General features: G+C 44.9%; 2 protein-coding genes across 2 annotated transcripts; both read right to left on the minus strand.

The window, feature by feature from the left end:
* Positions 1-3,896: 3,896 nt before the first annotated feature.
* LOC122042096 (protein NRT1/ PTR FAMILY 5.8-like) lies at positions 3,897-6,156 on the minus strand. Its single transcript, XM_042602035.1, has 4 exons — positions 5,581-6,156; positions 5,291-5,508; positions 4,796-5,211; positions 3,897-4,722 (listed from the first exon to the last, which is right to left on the minus strand). The coding sequence occupies exons 1-4, from the start codon at positions 5,636-5,638 to the stop codon at positions 3,903-3,905; spliced, it is 1,512 nt and encodes a 503-aa protein (XP_042457969.1). The 5' UTR covers positions 5,639-6,156; the 3' UTR covers positions 3,897-3,902.
* Positions 6,157-6,799: 643 nt separating this feature from the next.
* LOC122043939 (trimethyltridecatetraene synthase-like) lies at positions 6,800-8,406 on the minus strand. The gene is made up of 2 exons (XM_042604496.1): positions 7,519-8,406; positions 6,800-7,451 (listed from the first exon to the last, which is right to left on the minus strand). The coding sequence occupies exons 1-2, from the start codon at positions 8,404-8,406 to the stop codon at positions 6,816-6,818; spliced, it is 1,524 nt and encodes a 507-aa protein (XP_042460430.1). The 3' UTR covers positions 6,800-6,815.
* Between the last annotated feature and the right edge of the window lie 9,826 nt (positions 8,407-18,232).

The following is an 18,232-nucleotide window of genomic DNA, read 5'->3' on the forward strand; positions in this document are numbered from 1 at the left end:
ATGGATTGCACTATACAAGATATCCTGCTGTGATCGAAGGATACAGCGATGCAAGTTTGATATATGATATACAAGACTCTAAGTCTACGAGTGGATATGTCTTCACTCTAGCTGGTGCAGCCATTTCCTGGAAATCTTCTAAGCAAACCGTAATAACCAGATCTACGATGGAATCTGAGTTTGTAGCTCTTGACAAATATGGTGAAAAGGCTGAATGGCTACAACAATTCTTAGAAGATATTCCACGTTGGCTAAAACCTATGCCGGCGATTTGCATACATTGCGATAGTCGATCAGCAATCGGTCGGGCACAAAGTCAACTATATAATGGTAAGTCTAGACATATACGTCGTAGACATAATACCATTAGACAACTACTCTCAACTGGTGTTATCACTATTGACTATGTGAAGTCAAAGGATAACTTAGTAGATCCGCTAACCAAGGGGTTAAATCGAGAGTTAGTTACAAGCTCATCACAGGGAATGTGCATGATGTCGTTGTCAGCAATCAGTGCAGAGGACACCCAACCTATGCTGACTGGAGATCCCAAGAACTAGGTTCAGGGCCAACTAATCTGCACTGACTAGACACATTGTGGGTAGCCCAATGAAACAGTGACCAGACCAGGGTAAGCCGATAGGCTTTTAATGATCAAGAAGAATAAAGTGTAACTCTTGAGGGATCACCTATGTGCGAAAGAAGTGAGGCCGCTTCCAAAAGAATTGAAGGCACAATTCTTAGAACTTCTCACAGAATCAGGCGTGTTCATGGCCAAGAATGAACACACTCATAAGACCTGAGCTATATCAGGGAGAGTCGTGGGTACACCTCTGTCTATGCTTACACCAACGGTCGAACAGTTCAAAGACCTCACGTCTACTAATCAGCCAGTGAGCAAACAGAGGTTACAAGGGAAGGTTCAAAGGGTAACACCTACCTATCCTATACTCAACTCAACTATCGAAGACTATCACACATCCTTGTTTCCATTCATGTGGGGGATTGTTGGAAAAACTTGAATGGAAATACGACGTGTGGGTTTCAGTCCCACAAAGAAAGTGAAGCCTTCCGGCTGATTCGGAACAAAGAGGATGAAAATCCAGGGTCCGGATGACATCAACCCGAAGGGTCATTTTGTGAACCCCATTATTTATAAGATCAGTCAGACAACTTGTTGACCAGCATACAAGACAAGGAAGGTCGCCAGCTTACCTACACGCCACGTGGCAGCTTGCCTGCTCGCCACGTGGCAAGCTTGCAAGCAAGCCACAACTTGCATGCAAGCCACGTTGTGGCTTGCTGGCATTTTTGGCAAGCATGCAAGCCACAACGTGGCTTGCTCGTTGTGCTTGCAACGAGTTTGCAAGCAGATCAAAAGGCCACAGAGGTCTATATAAGACCTTGAGCAGAGAAGCAAAAGGCAGAGAGAAAAAGAAAGAAAAAGGAGAGAAAAGACTCAAGTGATGTGAGCTTTGTCCTCCTTGAATCCCCATGTTTCTTTTCCTTCTGTTGTGCACTTCTTTTGCTCAACAGACATCGTGATAGTTTTCGGATCTAGTTGAGATCGTCACGACAACCAGTGCTCGGTTGTGCTCATGATTTTGCCATTTTATCCTGGGAAACAGACGTCTACCTAATCCTCTGAGCACCGCGGAGGGGCCGAATATGTTTTAAGGAGACAACGCTCTGCTGGACTCGGCATTAGGGGTGATCACGGATCGGCCGAATATGTTTTAAGGAGACAACGCTCTGCTGGACTCGGCATTAGGGGTGATCACGGATCGGATTGGTTCGGTTATTGGGGTAAAAAATTATCCGGCCCTACTAGATCAGATAATGCAAAATCGGGACCTACATCCGGCCCTATATCCGGCGGTTCTTATGTTTCAGATATCCGACGGATTGTCAGTTATTTGGATATCCGACCCTATATCCAATGAAATATAAAATATAAATATAAATATAACAAAAATAAAATAAATTTTTTTAAAATGATAATAGACATTACTCATTACACGTTATAGAAGGTAATCGGAAATAACTATTACAACGTGTAGCAGCTTATCGGCAGTAGTTACTACAACGTGTAACAACTTATCAACATTAGTTGCTACAAGTAGGGGTGATCGGATCGGATTGGTTCGGTTATTGAGATAAAAAACTATCCGACCCTACTAGATCAGATAATGCAATATTAGGACCCTATATCCGGCCCTATATCCGACGGATTATTTTTTTTCGGTTCGGTTCAGGTCGGTATAAGCGGGTTGGTCGGTTTGACGGATTGACTGCTCACCCCTACTCGGCATCCACTCTGAGTTCGTGTTGTAGCTCTCGACATCCTGTCAGCAACTCTTAGCACAACGTGGCGCCGCTCGACAACTCACGATGTCCATGACTCATCTACTCGGCGCGTGGCTCGGCTCGCTAGAGTCGACAGTTTGAGATTATCTGCTCAAATCTACTTGATTGTAAGTTCTTGTGACTCTGGTACGCACTCAGAAGCGTGGAAAAGAGCTTATGAGAAGATCACACAGATTGTAACGAGTTTACTTCCAACAAAGCTAAACATGTGTTCAGCTCGTTAACATTCGTGAACAACGTTCGTGAACAATGTTCGTGAACAATGTTCGTGAACAGCATTCGTGAACAATGTTCACTAACCATATTTATTAATAAAATTCTTTTCAATATACTAAATAAATAATAAAATAAAATAAAATAAAATAAATAAATAAATAAATAATTTTAAATTATCAATCTTAATAATCAATCAAACAATTAAAAGTTTCAAACAATTAAACAAACTTGAATTGAGAGCTTGATAACATCTAAATGAACCAAGCTTAAACCAAGATCATGCCAAGCTCGAACAAAGCTCAAGCCAAGCTTGAATTGAGAGCTTGATAACATCTAAACAAACCGAGCTTCAAACAAGCTCAAGCCAAGCTTCAAACAAGCTCAAGCTCATAAAAAATAAACCAAGCCAAACTTGAACACGCATTTTAAAAGCTTAGTTCATTTTAAGCTCGGCTCGGTTCGGCTTGGTTATCTTATCAAATAAGTTTGAATACTCCAAAGCTTAACTCGACTCGGCTCGACTCGTTTATAGTCCTATTTACCGTCTTCAAATGATATAGATAGTCGCAGGTGGTAGTATGACGAATTTTATCTTTTAATAAACCTTTATCTATGTGTATTTATGGGCGATTAAACTCTCCATTAAATCCAAATAATTGAATCATTGAATTTGAAAGATTAATTAATTAAAAAAACAGATTTTATAAAAAAAATATTTGATTATTTCAATTTACTTAATTCAGTTTTCATTTTTAAATTTAAATTTAGATTAAACCGAATTGGTTGGTACGAATCGACCGATATGATATGTGATGATTGTTATATTTGAAACTCTCGACTTGGAAATATTTAGTCTCAATTTAGATTCGATTGTCCAATAACAATTTGACTGATAAAAATTTGATAATGGATTGAATTAATTGATTTTTTTATTAGTTTGGGTTTGGCAAATCGATTTGTAAAAAAAATATTTTATTTCGATTTAATTATCATTCGATTTTAAACTGATTGTGGAGCTAAGCGACAAAAGATTTAATCTACACGAAGTTTCATTTTCATGGAGTTCAAAATCGATCATGTCTGTGTTTTTTTTTATCAGTCAAAATGACAGTCATGGCTCCTCCATGAACCAGACATGCACAGTGACCACGCTACGAAGGGAAGAAGAAGGTCTCAGGAATTTGAGGAAAACGCAAGCATCGTACATTTGATTCTCGTCCTACATAAATTGTTTAATTATTTGGGAAGAATTAATTCATATTAATTAGCAGTTCATGTTAATTACTTGATTTCTGAATCATTTTTAATTTTGGGAAGAATTAATTCATATTGTTGTAGTGTCTACACAAGTATGCAAACGCAAGAAAGCTAATGGCGCTCAACGAAGCTAAGAACCAGTAGTAGCTGTCGAGCCTTGCTTCCCTGATATCATCGGAGAACCAGCTTTGGTTCTTCCCATTTGATTTACTGAAAAATTCCAGAACTGATATCAGAAGAGCACTCAAGAAGCTTCCGAATCCGAAAACGCTGAGGTACAGCGCAATTCCGATCGTCCGCATCGTCGCCGGCACCTCCATGTAGAAGAACTCCTGCATCCCCACGACGGTGAACACGTCGGAAATTCCCAGGAGAATGTACTGCGGCAACAGCCAAAAGATGCTCAGCTGAGATTCAAGCTGAAGCGGCTGATCGTGTGGCAGGAGCATTCCTCCACTTTGCAGAATTCGGATCCGTTTCGATTCGACGACGGCGGCGACGACCATGGCGATGACGGAGAGACACATCCCAATGCCGATCCTCTGGAGCACAGTGATTCCCTTCTCTTTTCCGGTGAGGAGGTGGAGGAAGGGGATTATGAGCTTGTCGTAGAGAGGCATGATGAGGATGATGGACATGGTGATGGCGCTCTGCAGCATCGCCGGAGGGATCACGATTGTTCGTCGCTGTCCGACGCTGTGTTTCATCATCATGCCTTGCTTCGTGAAGAAGGTGAGCGGCTGCTGGAAGATCACTGCGAACGTGAGGAGCATCGTCCAGATTGGCAGGAGTCTGAGAATTGTTTTAGCCACGCCAGGCGGTTCATCGGCGACGTCGCCGCCGGTGCAATCAGACGCCGAGCCAAGAGGTTTCGCTTGTAACCTTCCATCCACACAATTAATCAAACATGTCAAGCAAAAGCAAAATCAAAAGCACAGGTGAAAGCTGATCTTACTCGAGTTCTTCAGCATCATTTTCCAAACCGATGAGGCTTTTCGACCTGAATTTATAAGGCCGATCGGGGATCTTGTGGACGTAAACCCGGGACGAGCAGAGGAAGCAAGCCACCGAGACGGCCATGGCACAGGTAGGGATGGCGAACCCCAGTCCCCAACCAAAAGTGTCTTGGATGTAGGACATGATGGAGTTGCCCAAGAGGCTGCCGCTGCAGATGCCGAAGTACCACCACTGGAAGAACAAGCTCTTCTTGTTGCTCCTCTCGTCATCTGTGTCCAACTGATCGGCTCCGAACGCTTGCAACGAAGGGTTGTATCCTCCTTGACCTAAGGAAATCAAGTAGAGCGGAAGGAACAGAGATGAAGTCGGCATCCATGCGCACAGCAACGCCCACGAGGTCAACCCCACGAATCCCTGCTAACAAAAAAAGTTTTCAGTAACTCGAGAGATGGAGCTAGCTAGCCATGATCGTTCTCTAGCTCTCACGAATTACCATGATGTAGAGCAAGGAAGAGACTGTAATGGTGGAGTAACGATCCCAGTAGGAATCAGCGAGGATGGCACTGGCGAGAGGAAGCATGGAAGTGACTCCACTCCAAGTGCTGACGCTCTTGGCAGCCGAAGAGGTGCTCATCTTCACATGGTGAGTGAGATAGCTCAGCAGGTTGGAGGCCACTCCTTTGTAAGCAAATCTCTCCACGCTCGCCACCACTGCAATGCTCCATGATCAGTAGTAAACTCATCACAAAAGGACGTCGATCGATCGATCCATCGAGAGCTTACCAATTATGAGTATGCATGATTTGCTAAGGCCTGAGGAGCTCTTCATTTCCAGAGCCATGGCAGAGATCAGGACTAATCAGGAAGCAGATGGTGGCTCCATATATCTTACGCAACTGACCTGTGTTACAGGGCGTCAGATCAATCAGACACACTTTGCGTTTTCCTGTTCAAGATAAAAACAAGTGTGACAAACACTTTATCTATCTCCTACTTCCCCAGTAGTGAATGTTGTTGCTAAATCGTGTCACTTTGCATCACTGTTCGTCATGGTGCATGCTTTTATGGATTGGCTGCCCAGAAAAGGATTGGGAACCGAAAAGCTTTTGGATTATGGAGTTGTTAAAGTTGTTCCTTTAGATAAACTTGGGTGGCATCCCCATAACCCTCCCTGACGCACTCGAGCAAAGGAGATGGCAAGATGGATCAGGCACTGATTTGCTTTCTTCAGGGTTCTCTGATTTGCCTTATCAGACAGAGCTCGAGTAGACTGAGTCGTCTGCAAAGAACATGTACAAAGAAGATAATGTCTAATTTAAACGAAGCAGAGAGCAAAGGACATGTACGAAGGAGGAAGGCGTTATAGAAGCCGATAAAGAGAGTAAGGTGGAGGATGATTCATCGTTGCAGGGAGAGGTGTTGTTGCTTGTCGAGGTGGACTTCACTTTCTCTTTGATTGAAATCGCCTGGTGGATCATCCTTTTCCTTTCCGAGCATCCCCGTCAGATTGCATACTGTCCAAGTTAACTAAACTTAGGCTTTCTGTGGTCGACTGGCCAACCCAACACATGGGTATTCTAGTCGGCTCAACTTATCAAACAGCTCGATAGATTCGCTCGAAGACATCAACTTACCATGAAACATTTGTTTTTATTTAAGTATGAATTGATGCTCGAATCAGGAGTTTATATGCTTGGTTCAATGTTAAAAAGCAATTATCTAATTGTTGAAATGTGTGATTTCTTTTTTATTTTTTATCTAAAAAAGTTACCATCGCCACCATTATCGATTTTACTAGCTGGAACTATAATGGCCCAACAGTAATGTTTGGAGAATTAGGATATTAATGGGCCTGATGAAATAATGGCGTTAGGCCTTTGTATTAAAACTTAGATGAATTAATAAATAATAGTGTTGATTAAATTATTATTTAGTTTATTAATGAATGTCATTTATTTATTTTTATATATTAAGTATGAATTACATATGACAGATAGACATATTATATAACACGTGGATCAGTAAAGGTGACGTGGCAGTTTGGGCACGACGATAGCCTTCAGTGGCACCTCCCGCCGCAGGGTGGTACCGGGCGCCTCCTCCATGCTCACCTCCTCCGGCCTCATCCCCGCTGGAGGCAGCCACTCGAATCCGTGAACAAGATTGGCCATCAATAATTGGATCATCTTCAATCCCAATCCGTACCCTGGGCACATCCTCCGCCCTGCTCCGAACGGCAATAGCTCCATGTCCTGGCCCTTCACGTCGACCGCGCTGCCCAAGAACCGCTCCGGCATGAACTCCTCCGGCGACTCCCACACAGATGGATCCCGCCCCATGGCCCACACGTTCACCAGCACGCTCGTCCCCGCGGGGACGTCATATCCGCCGCAGTCCTCGCCCGCGACGGCGTGCTCCCGAGCTTGCCGCGGAACGAGCAGGGGCACCGCCGGGTGCAAGCGCATCGTTTCCTTGACGACGGCCACCAGGTACGGAAGCCGTGGGATGTCATCCTCCTCCACCCACCGCCCTCGGCCTACAACCTGCTCCAGCTCCTCTGCTGCCTTCCTCTGTTTCTCAGGGTTCCGTACGAGCTCTGAGATGGCCCATTCGATGGTCACCGACGACGAGCCGGAGGCCCCAACGATCATGCTCTGTATAAAATTAGTCAATCAAAGCATTTAAAATCAAATTTTGAAAAGACGTAATCGATTAATCTACCTGAATGAAAGCTTTGACTCTGTCCCTATCAAGTCTGGTATCGTTGTCGATGGTTGGATCATCGACCATCAGAAGGAGCACGTCGACCGTGTCCTTGGCAACGAAGGCGTCACCTTCGCATAGGCGGTGCTCCTCGTGGTCGACCAGAATTTGCTCGTACAAGCTGTCGAGCTTCCGGCCCAGCAGCTTCATCCGGCGGACGTTGCCCAGCAGGTCGAGAAATCCGAGCCAGGGAATGTAATCGCCGAGGTTGAAGACTCCAAAAAGCATCACTAATTCCTCGATCCCCTCCTTGAAGTCCTGTGCTATGTATTGCTTCCCAAAAGCCATGCGGCTGATGACATTGAACGCGAAGGTGAAGAGGAATTCCTTGACGACGACCTGCGCAGACGCGTCAAAAATGCGGCGTAGGAGGGAGTGGACCTCGTCGACGCGGATGGAGGAGAAGGAGTGGAGGCGTTTGGCGCTGAACAGCTCGGTGAGGGATAGGCGGCGGACCTGGCGCCAGTAGGGGCCGTAGGGTGACCAAACCATGTCGGAAGAGTTGTATGCCGTGTACTTGGTGACGAACGTGTTGGGGCGGTCGGAGAAGGAGAGGTCGTGGGTCTTGAAGAAGAACCGGGCTACGGCGGCGGAGGAGCCGACGACGGTTGGGCGGGATCCGAGGAGGAGATACATGAGTGGGCCGTGCTTCTTGGCGAGGGCGTGGAGGGATTGGTGGCTAAGTGGGCCGATGAGGTGGAGGTTTCCGATCACTGGCCATGGCTTGGGACCCGGGGGAAGGTTAAATTTGCGGCAGCGGCAGCGGCGGCGGCTGTGGCGAAGGCCGGCGAGAGGTACCAGTACAAGTATAAATGCGATGACCAAATAAGTAATAATTAGCTCCATATTTCTCTCTCCAAACATATTGATTATATCTGAAAGAAGAGCCAAGTTATAGAGTTTAGAATACTTAAATTTCAAAAGAAAAATATTAATTCTTCGTTAACGTAACCGAATTAATTTGCTAATTTTGAATAAATCAGATGATTCATGCTGACGAATTTTATATTATAACTCTCTGTAATTATTATTTAAAAGGCAGGCGACACATTATTAAACTTAAAATATATTCATTAACATTTTTATAATATGCATGTGTCAATTAACTTTAATTAAATATATTAATTCTCATGTCATTAAATGGATTCCACGAGGTTCATGGGCTTACTAGAACATCAACATTAACTTTTTAACAAGATGAACATGTCAATTAACCTTAAAACAAATATATATACTAATTTAGTGATAGTAGGTCTCTAGGTGAATTTATCCTGTAGATGAATTTGAATCATCCATTGTTATTAGATAGGTCAACATCTTAATTATAATAAAAAAATTGTAAACCAAATATCAGTTGGATTTAAATAAAACTTATGTAAAATGTAATGTAACTTAGTTAGCAATTATAAAAAGATATTTGAAATTAACAAAAGTTACAAACTAAACAAATGGAAACTCTCTTTACTTACGGTACCACAAGACTAGTTAGCACAAAAGAGCAATCAAACAAGCTAATTTGAATGTTCCACATCTCTTATAAAAGTTGGACAACCCTGACTGATAACAGGAGAAGAGTCAGTTGCCCTTGACGATAGTTATATCCTCTAATAGGTAACTGAAGGTCTAAGATTTTAGTTCCAGTTGCGGTATATTGTAAAAGATTTTTTTTTCTCCAACAAGAAGTAGACCTACAAATATTGGGCATTCTCTATTAGAGCTTTCCGATTTATTCTAGTGGTCGATGAAAAATTTCTATAAGAACAAATCGTAAAAGAAAATAATTCAATATATCAAAATTGATCAAATCATGTCATCAAATCAAATCAAATTAATATTAAGATTTAATAATTATTAAAATAATTCAGTTGTAACTATTAGAATAATTATATTATTTATTAATCGATCAATTGATTAAATATTTTTTTATATATTAAAATGCCCTTATGAATAATATTTTTTCTTACTCTCTTTCTATTCTTTTTCTTTCATCTATCATCTGCAAAATTAGTCGGTTTAAATACTTAAGATACATATGTTATAAAGAAAAGAGTAGTTGCAATGGATATAACAAATTTGGAGGTTGTTGGAGACATGGTGATCGAGGGGATATAAGTGAAGGAGCCCGTGAACGTGCAGCTAGTTCATAGACGATCGAGTTTTCTCTTGAGTTCGCAAACAAGGGCGGAGCTACTTAAAGGAAAAGCTACAGTACAGATTTTAGGCTCCACCATTATTCGCAAATGCAAAGCGTTAAATATATTTGTCTATGACCTTTATAGTGTGGCAATGGATGACAAAACTGGAGGGCTTCCATTGATGTAGTATATGCTACAGGACCGTAAGGACTTAGTGTGCATTAGATGCCTCAAGGATCTCCGGTCAGTTGTGTGCAAATATACATAGATAAATGGTATAATGCCCACCAGGTACGATAAACGTAAAATGTCATCCTCATTTTAATAATAGATGAAACATGAAAGATATTGTACATGTGAAAAACATAAGTTGATAAATAAATATTTGTATTTCTAAAATTAACAATTTACAAATTTAAATGATGTCTATTTGAATCATATCTGAGTCATTATACGACATTATATATGTAAGGAGTGTCAATATATCAATCAGTATAAGAAATTCTAGATTTTACCATGAGTAGACATGGACGAGAGGATTTTAAAATAGACTTATGAAACAGTTAGTTGTTTTGATATTGCAGGATCACCAATAAATTTGAGTCAAATAGTCTAGGATATTGAATTCCAAAATATTTATTTTTGAGATAAATTTGACATTTCACTCTAGTATAAAATTAATTATATTTTTTAGAATATTGATTTTCAGTATAATTAATAATGTGATAAATTTGACATCGGTATGAAGCATGACCTCCTTGATATAATATTTGACCTCTAAAATAATATAACTTGACAGTAGGTGATGTTGACTTCTGCAGACCTTGTGGTTGGCGGTGCACTGTCTAGCGAATTCCCAATCTGCTGGGCGGTTGGGATTGGCTCCGGTGGGATGTTTAGAGATGACAATCGATGGCTTCTGGAAGTGACGATGGAAGCGATCTCTTTGCAAAAGAAATTAAAAAAAAACGATGGAGGAAATCGTTTGCTGCCTTGTCTCCGGAAGAAATCAAGATGTCTCCGGCAAACCACGATGGAGGAGAGGACCAGTGTCGACCATACTGGGGGTCGCGTGCGTAGCAATGGCTGCTACGGTGGGAAAGACTACTCGCAGCTGGCAGTGAGGAAGGTAGAGCCGGTCTTAATTTTTGGGAGTCGTTCGGTGAAAAGAGAAAAATGATCTTTTAGGAAAAAGAATTTATTAACGTACAATTTGAATATAATTTAATAAAAAAATTTAAAAATCAATATATTTCATTTAAAATATGATAAACTTTGTATAAAATTTATTTTTCAAAATTCTTCAAAAAATATAACACCATGTAAAATATGTTTCCTAAGTTTTTCCAAAAAAATATAATACCTACAAATAAAAAAAATAAGTATGAAATAATCATTAAAAAAATCTATATCTTCTAGTATTTTGAGAAGTAAAATCATCAATAAGGTTTTTAAAATTAAGTTTTTCTAATATCTCATTTTTGATACATAAAATTGTCAAGTCATTTACATTTAAATCATTATCATCATTTTCTCTCAATTCTTTCTGCTTATTCGTTGCATGATTATTATCATCATTTTCTCTCAATTCTTCCCCGTCATTAATTGTATGATTATTTAATTCTTCTTGATTACTCGATTGCTGCTCATTCATTACATGATCATTTAGTTCTTCTTGACTTTCTTTTTACAATTCATCAACTGAATTTTCATTGAAGAGCTAACTTTAAAAAATGTAAAGTGTATATAACCTACGCACATCACACCCCCAGACTTAAACCTTTGCTTGCCATCAAGCAAAACCCACAATTTAGATTCATGTGGTTAAATAGTATATCATAATCTCTAGCAAGTCAATCTAATCCTATCAAATGATTTCATTGGTGAGCAAGATATAACAGTAATTTGAGTATGACCTAAATAGTAGTCCTCCATGCTCAGTGCGAAAGTGGCCTATGTTTATCAAGTTTCAATCCCTAAGTCTAGTCAAGTCGTCATAAAATTGTGTTCCTTATACTTCCGGCGATAGACACTTACCTGCCACACGCAAGGTTCGTTCTCCTCGAAAATGCTATGCATCGTCTACATAAGGTCTCAAAGGAATACTCAGTATCAAGAGAAACATAGCATTCATTTCCCCAGTAACCTAACTCGGTTTCAAAGGGGTGAATTACTAGTTTCCACTCACGATAATTGTTTTTTATCCCTTATTTTTTTCTCTTTTTTTTTATATTTGCAAAGTGTCAAACTTGAACAAACTTTCATTTTTTTGGGATTGATTTTTCCAAATAAGCTTACATGATCTGAGTTTATCCAATAACCAAAATGTAGTTGAGAGGTCACCATAGAAGCACAAGTACTAGTCCAATTCTATGAATCATGACTATTTTAGAGTTATCAACCATCAAAAATAGACATAGTGTATAGAGATCCTAAAACAAGGCCAATACTTAAACTCTTATAGTAAAAACATTGATCACTTCATGCTATCATAGATAGAAATAGATAGATCACTAAACATAATAGCGCCATAAGTAACCAATAAACCACATGAAATATAGAATAAACGTGCTAGTAGTTTGCATTAAGGAACAAACAATCATGATATGATGAATGATGCAACTAGCAAAAACAAAAAATTTATTATACAAAAACTAAACTAAACGAAATGCATCTAATGCACCCCCCCAGACTTAAACTTTTCATTGTCCCAATGAAAATTAAAAACAATGTGGAGGAGATTTTAAGTAAGAGAAGTTACCAAGTGATGAGCTCCAAATGGTTGACATTCATGTTTTTAAAGATACTCCTCTATCCAATACTCACATTCCTCCACAACTTTGAATTCTACAAAAATAAGATAGACAAGAAAAATTAAGTAGAGAATACATGTTTATTATAAAGAAAGAACTAAAGACATAAAAGAAAACAAGGAAAATGAACTTGGGTTGCCTCCCAAGAAGCACTTGTTTAAGGTCATTAGCTCGACCACCTCATAAGATTTATCTAAATCTCGCTCTTGGAGGGGTAAGATATTTTAGAACCTTCTTACCAAGGATTCTTATTATGGATGGAGCTTCCAATATTGGAGTTAAAAAGTGAAGTATCGCCCTCTCCATCTTCGTCTTCTTTAAAGTTCTTTCAGGTGGTCGAAGACGGTTCAGTACCTGAAATTTCATAGGTACCTCTATGAAATTTTCTAAAAGATCATTAAGAATACTAACCTTGTAGTGCTGAGAAGTACCTGAAAGTTCTAAACAAGTGAATGTGACCTCTTCAAAATTTTGTAGTGGTTCTAGCTCTAGTTCGAGTGGTGGTGCCTCTAAAAGTAGTGATTCTTGGGGCTTTGTTTCTATTGCACAAGTCCCTACACAATTATCATCAACCAATTCCATATTTGCAAATTCCATAGTATCAATTGGTTGTGCGACCAAGAGAGGTGATCCTTGGAACATTTCCTCCATAGTACATGTTCCTACACTTTTATCTACCACATCATCATCATAAGTAGGGAAAAGTCCACTAACACTAATGTCATCACTACAAGAAAAAGCCTCATAGACATCGGTGGAATAACAACAGTTTTAAGCAAAAACCAATGTCTTTGAGTATTTACACCGGTTTTTCCAAAAACCGGTGTCTATAAGCGCAGATTTTCGCTCATAGACATCGGTTTTTTAGCCGATGTCTATAAGCGCCTTTTTTTTTGTTAATAGACATCGATTTTAACAGCGGTTTTTAAAACCCGATGTTAATGAACAAAAAAAAATAATTTAATTTTTCCACCAGCCAAAATTTATAACACTTCACAAAGTTCCCTCCAAACCTAAACCAATATCGCGCCCCTTCTCTCAGCCTAAACCTAAACCTAAACCTCCGACCATCTCTCTCAGCCTCATCTCCCTCTTCCCTTTCCTGGATCTCTTCCCCTTCCTGGATCGACGCCCCTTAGGATCAAAACCACCTGCTTCGATCCTAAGCAAAATCGCAGTATAAATCGTTCCATTCTGCCTCCTCGTCCGATCCTCTCTTCCTCCTCCTCCTCCTTCCTCTCTTCGCTCTTCCCGGCTAAGGTAGGGGCCGATAAGATCCGAACGCACGCGCGGTATCGTCCGCCCAGCATTTATCCGACCAATCGACATCATTCCGGTCACACTCGCGGTATCGTCCGCCCGGCATTTATCCATCCGATCGGTATCATTTCGATCGCTCGCACGACAGCGTTCGCCTAGCATCTATCCATCCGATCGACATCATTTCGATCGCTCGCACGACAGCGTTCATCTAGCATCTAGCCATCCAATCGATAGCACTTCGATCGTCCGCTCGGTATCGTTACCAGCTCCTACAACACCACTATTATAGCGACCGCTTGAGCGACATTATATTATTGGTTTAGCGATTTGGCTTTGACATCGAGAGCGGTTCAATTCTTTGCAATAGACTATCCAGTTAGTCGGACTCACGCCTCCTTCGACTAGACTTGAAGGGGAGGCTTGTGATCCGGATATAGAGAATGGCATGGGAGTAATTAAGGAGAAGGAGGAAGGCTTTTTTTGTCATTTCGCCTTTAGGTTTTGTGGGCTTAAAAGAGCACGGTTCGTGCTCTTAGAAGAGAGGAGAAAAAGGAGCGGTGGCTCAAGGGGGGTTCTGTTCGTGAGAGGAAAGGGAGCCCGCCGCCAGCCAAAGGGAAGCAGGGGTTTGCCCCTCTCACGCCCTTCGCCGGCGACCGACGAAGCCGCCGGAGTTATCCTCCTCCTCTCCGCCACCCCCTTCCTCCGGTTTCACACCATCGACGCCGCCTAGGAGAGGGCGTTTTCACCGCTGCCAGGGGGAGAACCGAGCACCGCCGTCGCGTATGGCGTCCATCGCCGCCTCCCCCCTCCGGTGTCGCCTCCTCTAGCAGCAGCCGACGTCTCCAGCCGCCACGGCCGCCTCCGGCGATTGCCACAGTCGTGGCCGGCGTCTCCAGCAGCCGCCGACTCCTCCACCATTGCTGCCTGCGCTTCCCGTGATGGGCGCCGGCGATCACGGCGAATACCACCTCCAAATCACAGCCATAGCTGCCTTTGGCAGCCCGCTGACATGGATCCGGCCATCGGGCCGGTGTATTTCATTCTTCGCACCACTATTATGCTTGTTAGTCATTTGTATTATCCGGCCTGCGTGCCGTGTGCCGGCCTATGAGCCGCTGTATTGTTCCGGGCCGCTGCGACTAGATCAGCACCACTATCAGCTCACCGATCCATCCGAGGGCGCCCCCTGGGCCAGGGTACGTCACTGCACTCATACTAATTACTTACTTTATTACTCTATTTTATGTGATCGCTTATGCGTTTGTGGGATTCGCCTCGAGCACCGAGGTACCAGAGACCGGGGGAACCCGGTCGCTGGATACAAGTACAGTTGACCGGAGGAGGACTTCAGACGACTTGGTCAACGCAGCGGACAGATCATCGACCGGGTCATGGGGATGCGGTCAACCTTCCAGACACGTCACACCGGCAGGTTCGTTTTCTCAGCTTCCAGACAGGATCAAAATGGCGCCGTCTGTGGGAACGCGCCTGATCTGGAACGTGAAGATGGACGACGCCGAAGAGTTCTGCTATCCTCATGACCTAGGTCAGTTTTTCCGTTATCTGTTCTCGGTTAGTTATATGATCTGTAGTAGTTCTTCGAGCCAAGGCCCCCGAGCCGTTCGGCCGGGAGGTTTATATTCGAGCTACAGGCTCGAAGACGAAGGCCCCCGAGCCGATCGGCCGGGAGGTTTATATCCGAGCCACAGGCTCGATGATGAAGGCCCCCGAGCCGATCGGCCGGGAGGTTTATATCCGAGCCACGGGCTCGAAGCCGAAGGCCCCCGAGCCGATCGGCCGGGAGGTTTATATCCGAGCCACGGGCTCGAAGACGAAGGCCCCCGAGCCGATCGGCCGGGAGGTTTATATCCGAGCCACGGGCTCGAAGACGAAGGCCCCCGAGCCGATCGGCCGGGAGGTTTATATCCGAGCCACGGGCTCGAAGACGAAGGCCCCCGAGCCGAGCGGCCGGGAGGTTTATATCCGAGCCAGGGGCTCGAAGCCGAAGGCCCCCGAGCCGTTCAGCCGGGAGGTTTATATCCGAGCCACGGGCTCGAAGACGAAGGCCCCCGAACCGATCGGCCGGGAGGTTTATATCCGAGCCACGGGCTCGAAGACGAATGCCCCCGAGCCGATCGGCCGGGAGGTTTATATCCGAGCCACGGGCTCGAAGACGAAGGCCCCCTAGCCGATCGGCCGGGAGGTTTATATCCGAGCCACAAGAGCCACAGACGAAGACCCCCGAGCCGAGCAGCCGGGAGGATTATATACGAGCCCGTAGCTGCTACGGGCTCGATGGCGAAGACCCCCGAGCCGAGCAGCCGGGAGGATTATATACGAGCCCGTAGCTGCTACGGGCTCGATGGCGAAGACCCCCGAGCCGAGCAGCCGGGAGGATTATATACGAGCCCGTAGCTGCTACGGGCTCGATGGCGAAGACCCCCGAGCCGAGCAGCCGGGAGGATTATATACGAGCCAGGGGCTCGATGGCGAAGACCCCCGAGCCGTTCGGCCGGGAGGATTATATACGAGCCCGTAGCTGCTACGGGCTCGATGGCGAAGACCCCCGAGCCGAGCAGGGTTTATATCCGAGCCACGGGCTCGAAGCCGAAGGCCCCCGAGCCGAGCGGCCGGGAGGATTATATACGAGCCACGGGCTCGATGGCGAAGACCCCCGAGCCGAGCAGCCGGGAGGATTATATACGAGCCAGGGGATCGATGGCGAAGACCCCCGAGCCGATCGGCCGAGAGGATTATATTCAAGCGATCATCACCGGTTTCGGACCAGTTCAGAGGACCAGCACATCATATATCTATATCCCCCGTTCGGGGTTGAGCGACCTTCACTGGTCACGGACCAGATTCATGATCATCTATCTCCCCCGTACGGGGTCGAGCAATCGTCGCGGCCAGGTATCTATTCTTCCGGTCGACATCATTCCGGTCGCACACGCGGTATCGTCCGCCCGGCATTTATCCGACCGGTCGACATCATTCCGGTCGCACACGCGGTATCGTCCGCCCGGCATTTATCCGACCGATCGACATCATTCAGGTCGCACGCACGGTATCGCCCGCCTGGCATTTATCTGACCGATCGACATCATTCCGGTCGCACGCGCGGTATCGTCCGCCCAGCATTTATCTGACCGATCGACATCATTCCGGTCGCACGCGCGGTATCGTCCGCCCAGCATTTATCCGACCGATCGACATCATTCCGGTCACACTCGCGGTATCGTCCGCCCGACATTTATCCATCCGATCGGCATCATTTCGATCGCTCGCACGACAGCGTTCGCCTAGCATCTATCCATCCGATCGACATCATTTCGATCGCTCGCACGACAGCGTTCATCTAGCATCTAGCCATCCAATCGATAGCACTTCGATCGTCCGCTCGGTATCGTTACCAGCTCCTACGACACCACTATTATAGCGACCGCTTGAGCGACATTATATTATTGGTTTAGCGATTTGGCTTTGACATCGAGAGCGGTTCAATTCTTTGCAATAGACTGTCCAGTCAGTCGGACTCACGCCTCCTTCGACTAGACTTGAAGGGGAGGCTTGTGATCCGGATATAGAGAATGGCATGGGAGTAATTAAGGAGAAGGAGGAGGGCTTTTTTTGTCATTTCACCTTTAGGTTTTGTGGGCTTAAAAGAGCACGGTTCGTGCTCTTAGAAGAGAGGAGAAAAAGGGGCGGTGGCTCAAGGGGGGTTCTGTTCGTGAGAGGAAAGGGAGCCCGCCGCCAGCCAAAGGGAAGCAGGGGTTTGCCCCTCTCACACCCTTCGCTGGCGACCGACAAAGCCGCCGGAGTTATCCTCCTCCTCTCCGCCACCCCCTTCCTCCGGTTTCACACCATCGACGCCGCCTAGGAGAGGGCGTTTTCACCGCTGCCAGGGGGAGAACCGAGCACCGCCGTCGCGTATGGCGTCCATCGCCGCCTCCCCCCTCCGGTGTCGCCTCCTCTAGCAGCAGCCGACGTCTCCAGCCGCCACGGCCGCCTCCGACGATTGCCACAGTCGTGGCCGGCGTCTCCAGCAGCCGCCGACACCTCCGCCATTGCTGCCTGCGCTTCCCGTGATGGGCGCCGGCGATCACGGCGAATACCACCTCCAAATCACAGCCATAGCTGCCTTTGGCAGCCCGCTGACGTGGATCCGGCCATCGGGCCGGTGTATTTCATTCTTCGCACCACTATTATGCTTGTTAGTCATTTGTATCATCCGGCCTGCGTGCCGTGTGCCGGCCTGTGAGCCGCTGTATTGTTCCGGGCCGCTGCGACTAGATCAGCACCACTATCAGCTCACCGATCCATCCGAGGGCGCCCCCCTGGGCCAGGGTACGTCACTGCACTCATACTAATTACTTACTTTATTACTCTATTTTATGTGATCGCTTATGCGTCTGTGGGATTCGCCTCGAGCACCGAGGTACCAGAGACCGGGGGAACCCG

The sequence above is a fragment of the Zingiber officinale genome, chromosome 2A, assembly GCF_018446385.1.
Source record: "Zingiber officinale cultivar Zhangliang chromosome 2A, Zo_v1.1, whole genome shotgun sequence".
Classification (NCBI taxonomy): domain Eukaryota; kingdom Viridiplantae; phylum Streptophyta; class Magnoliopsida; order Zingiberales; family Zingiberaceae; genus Zingiber; species Zingiber officinale.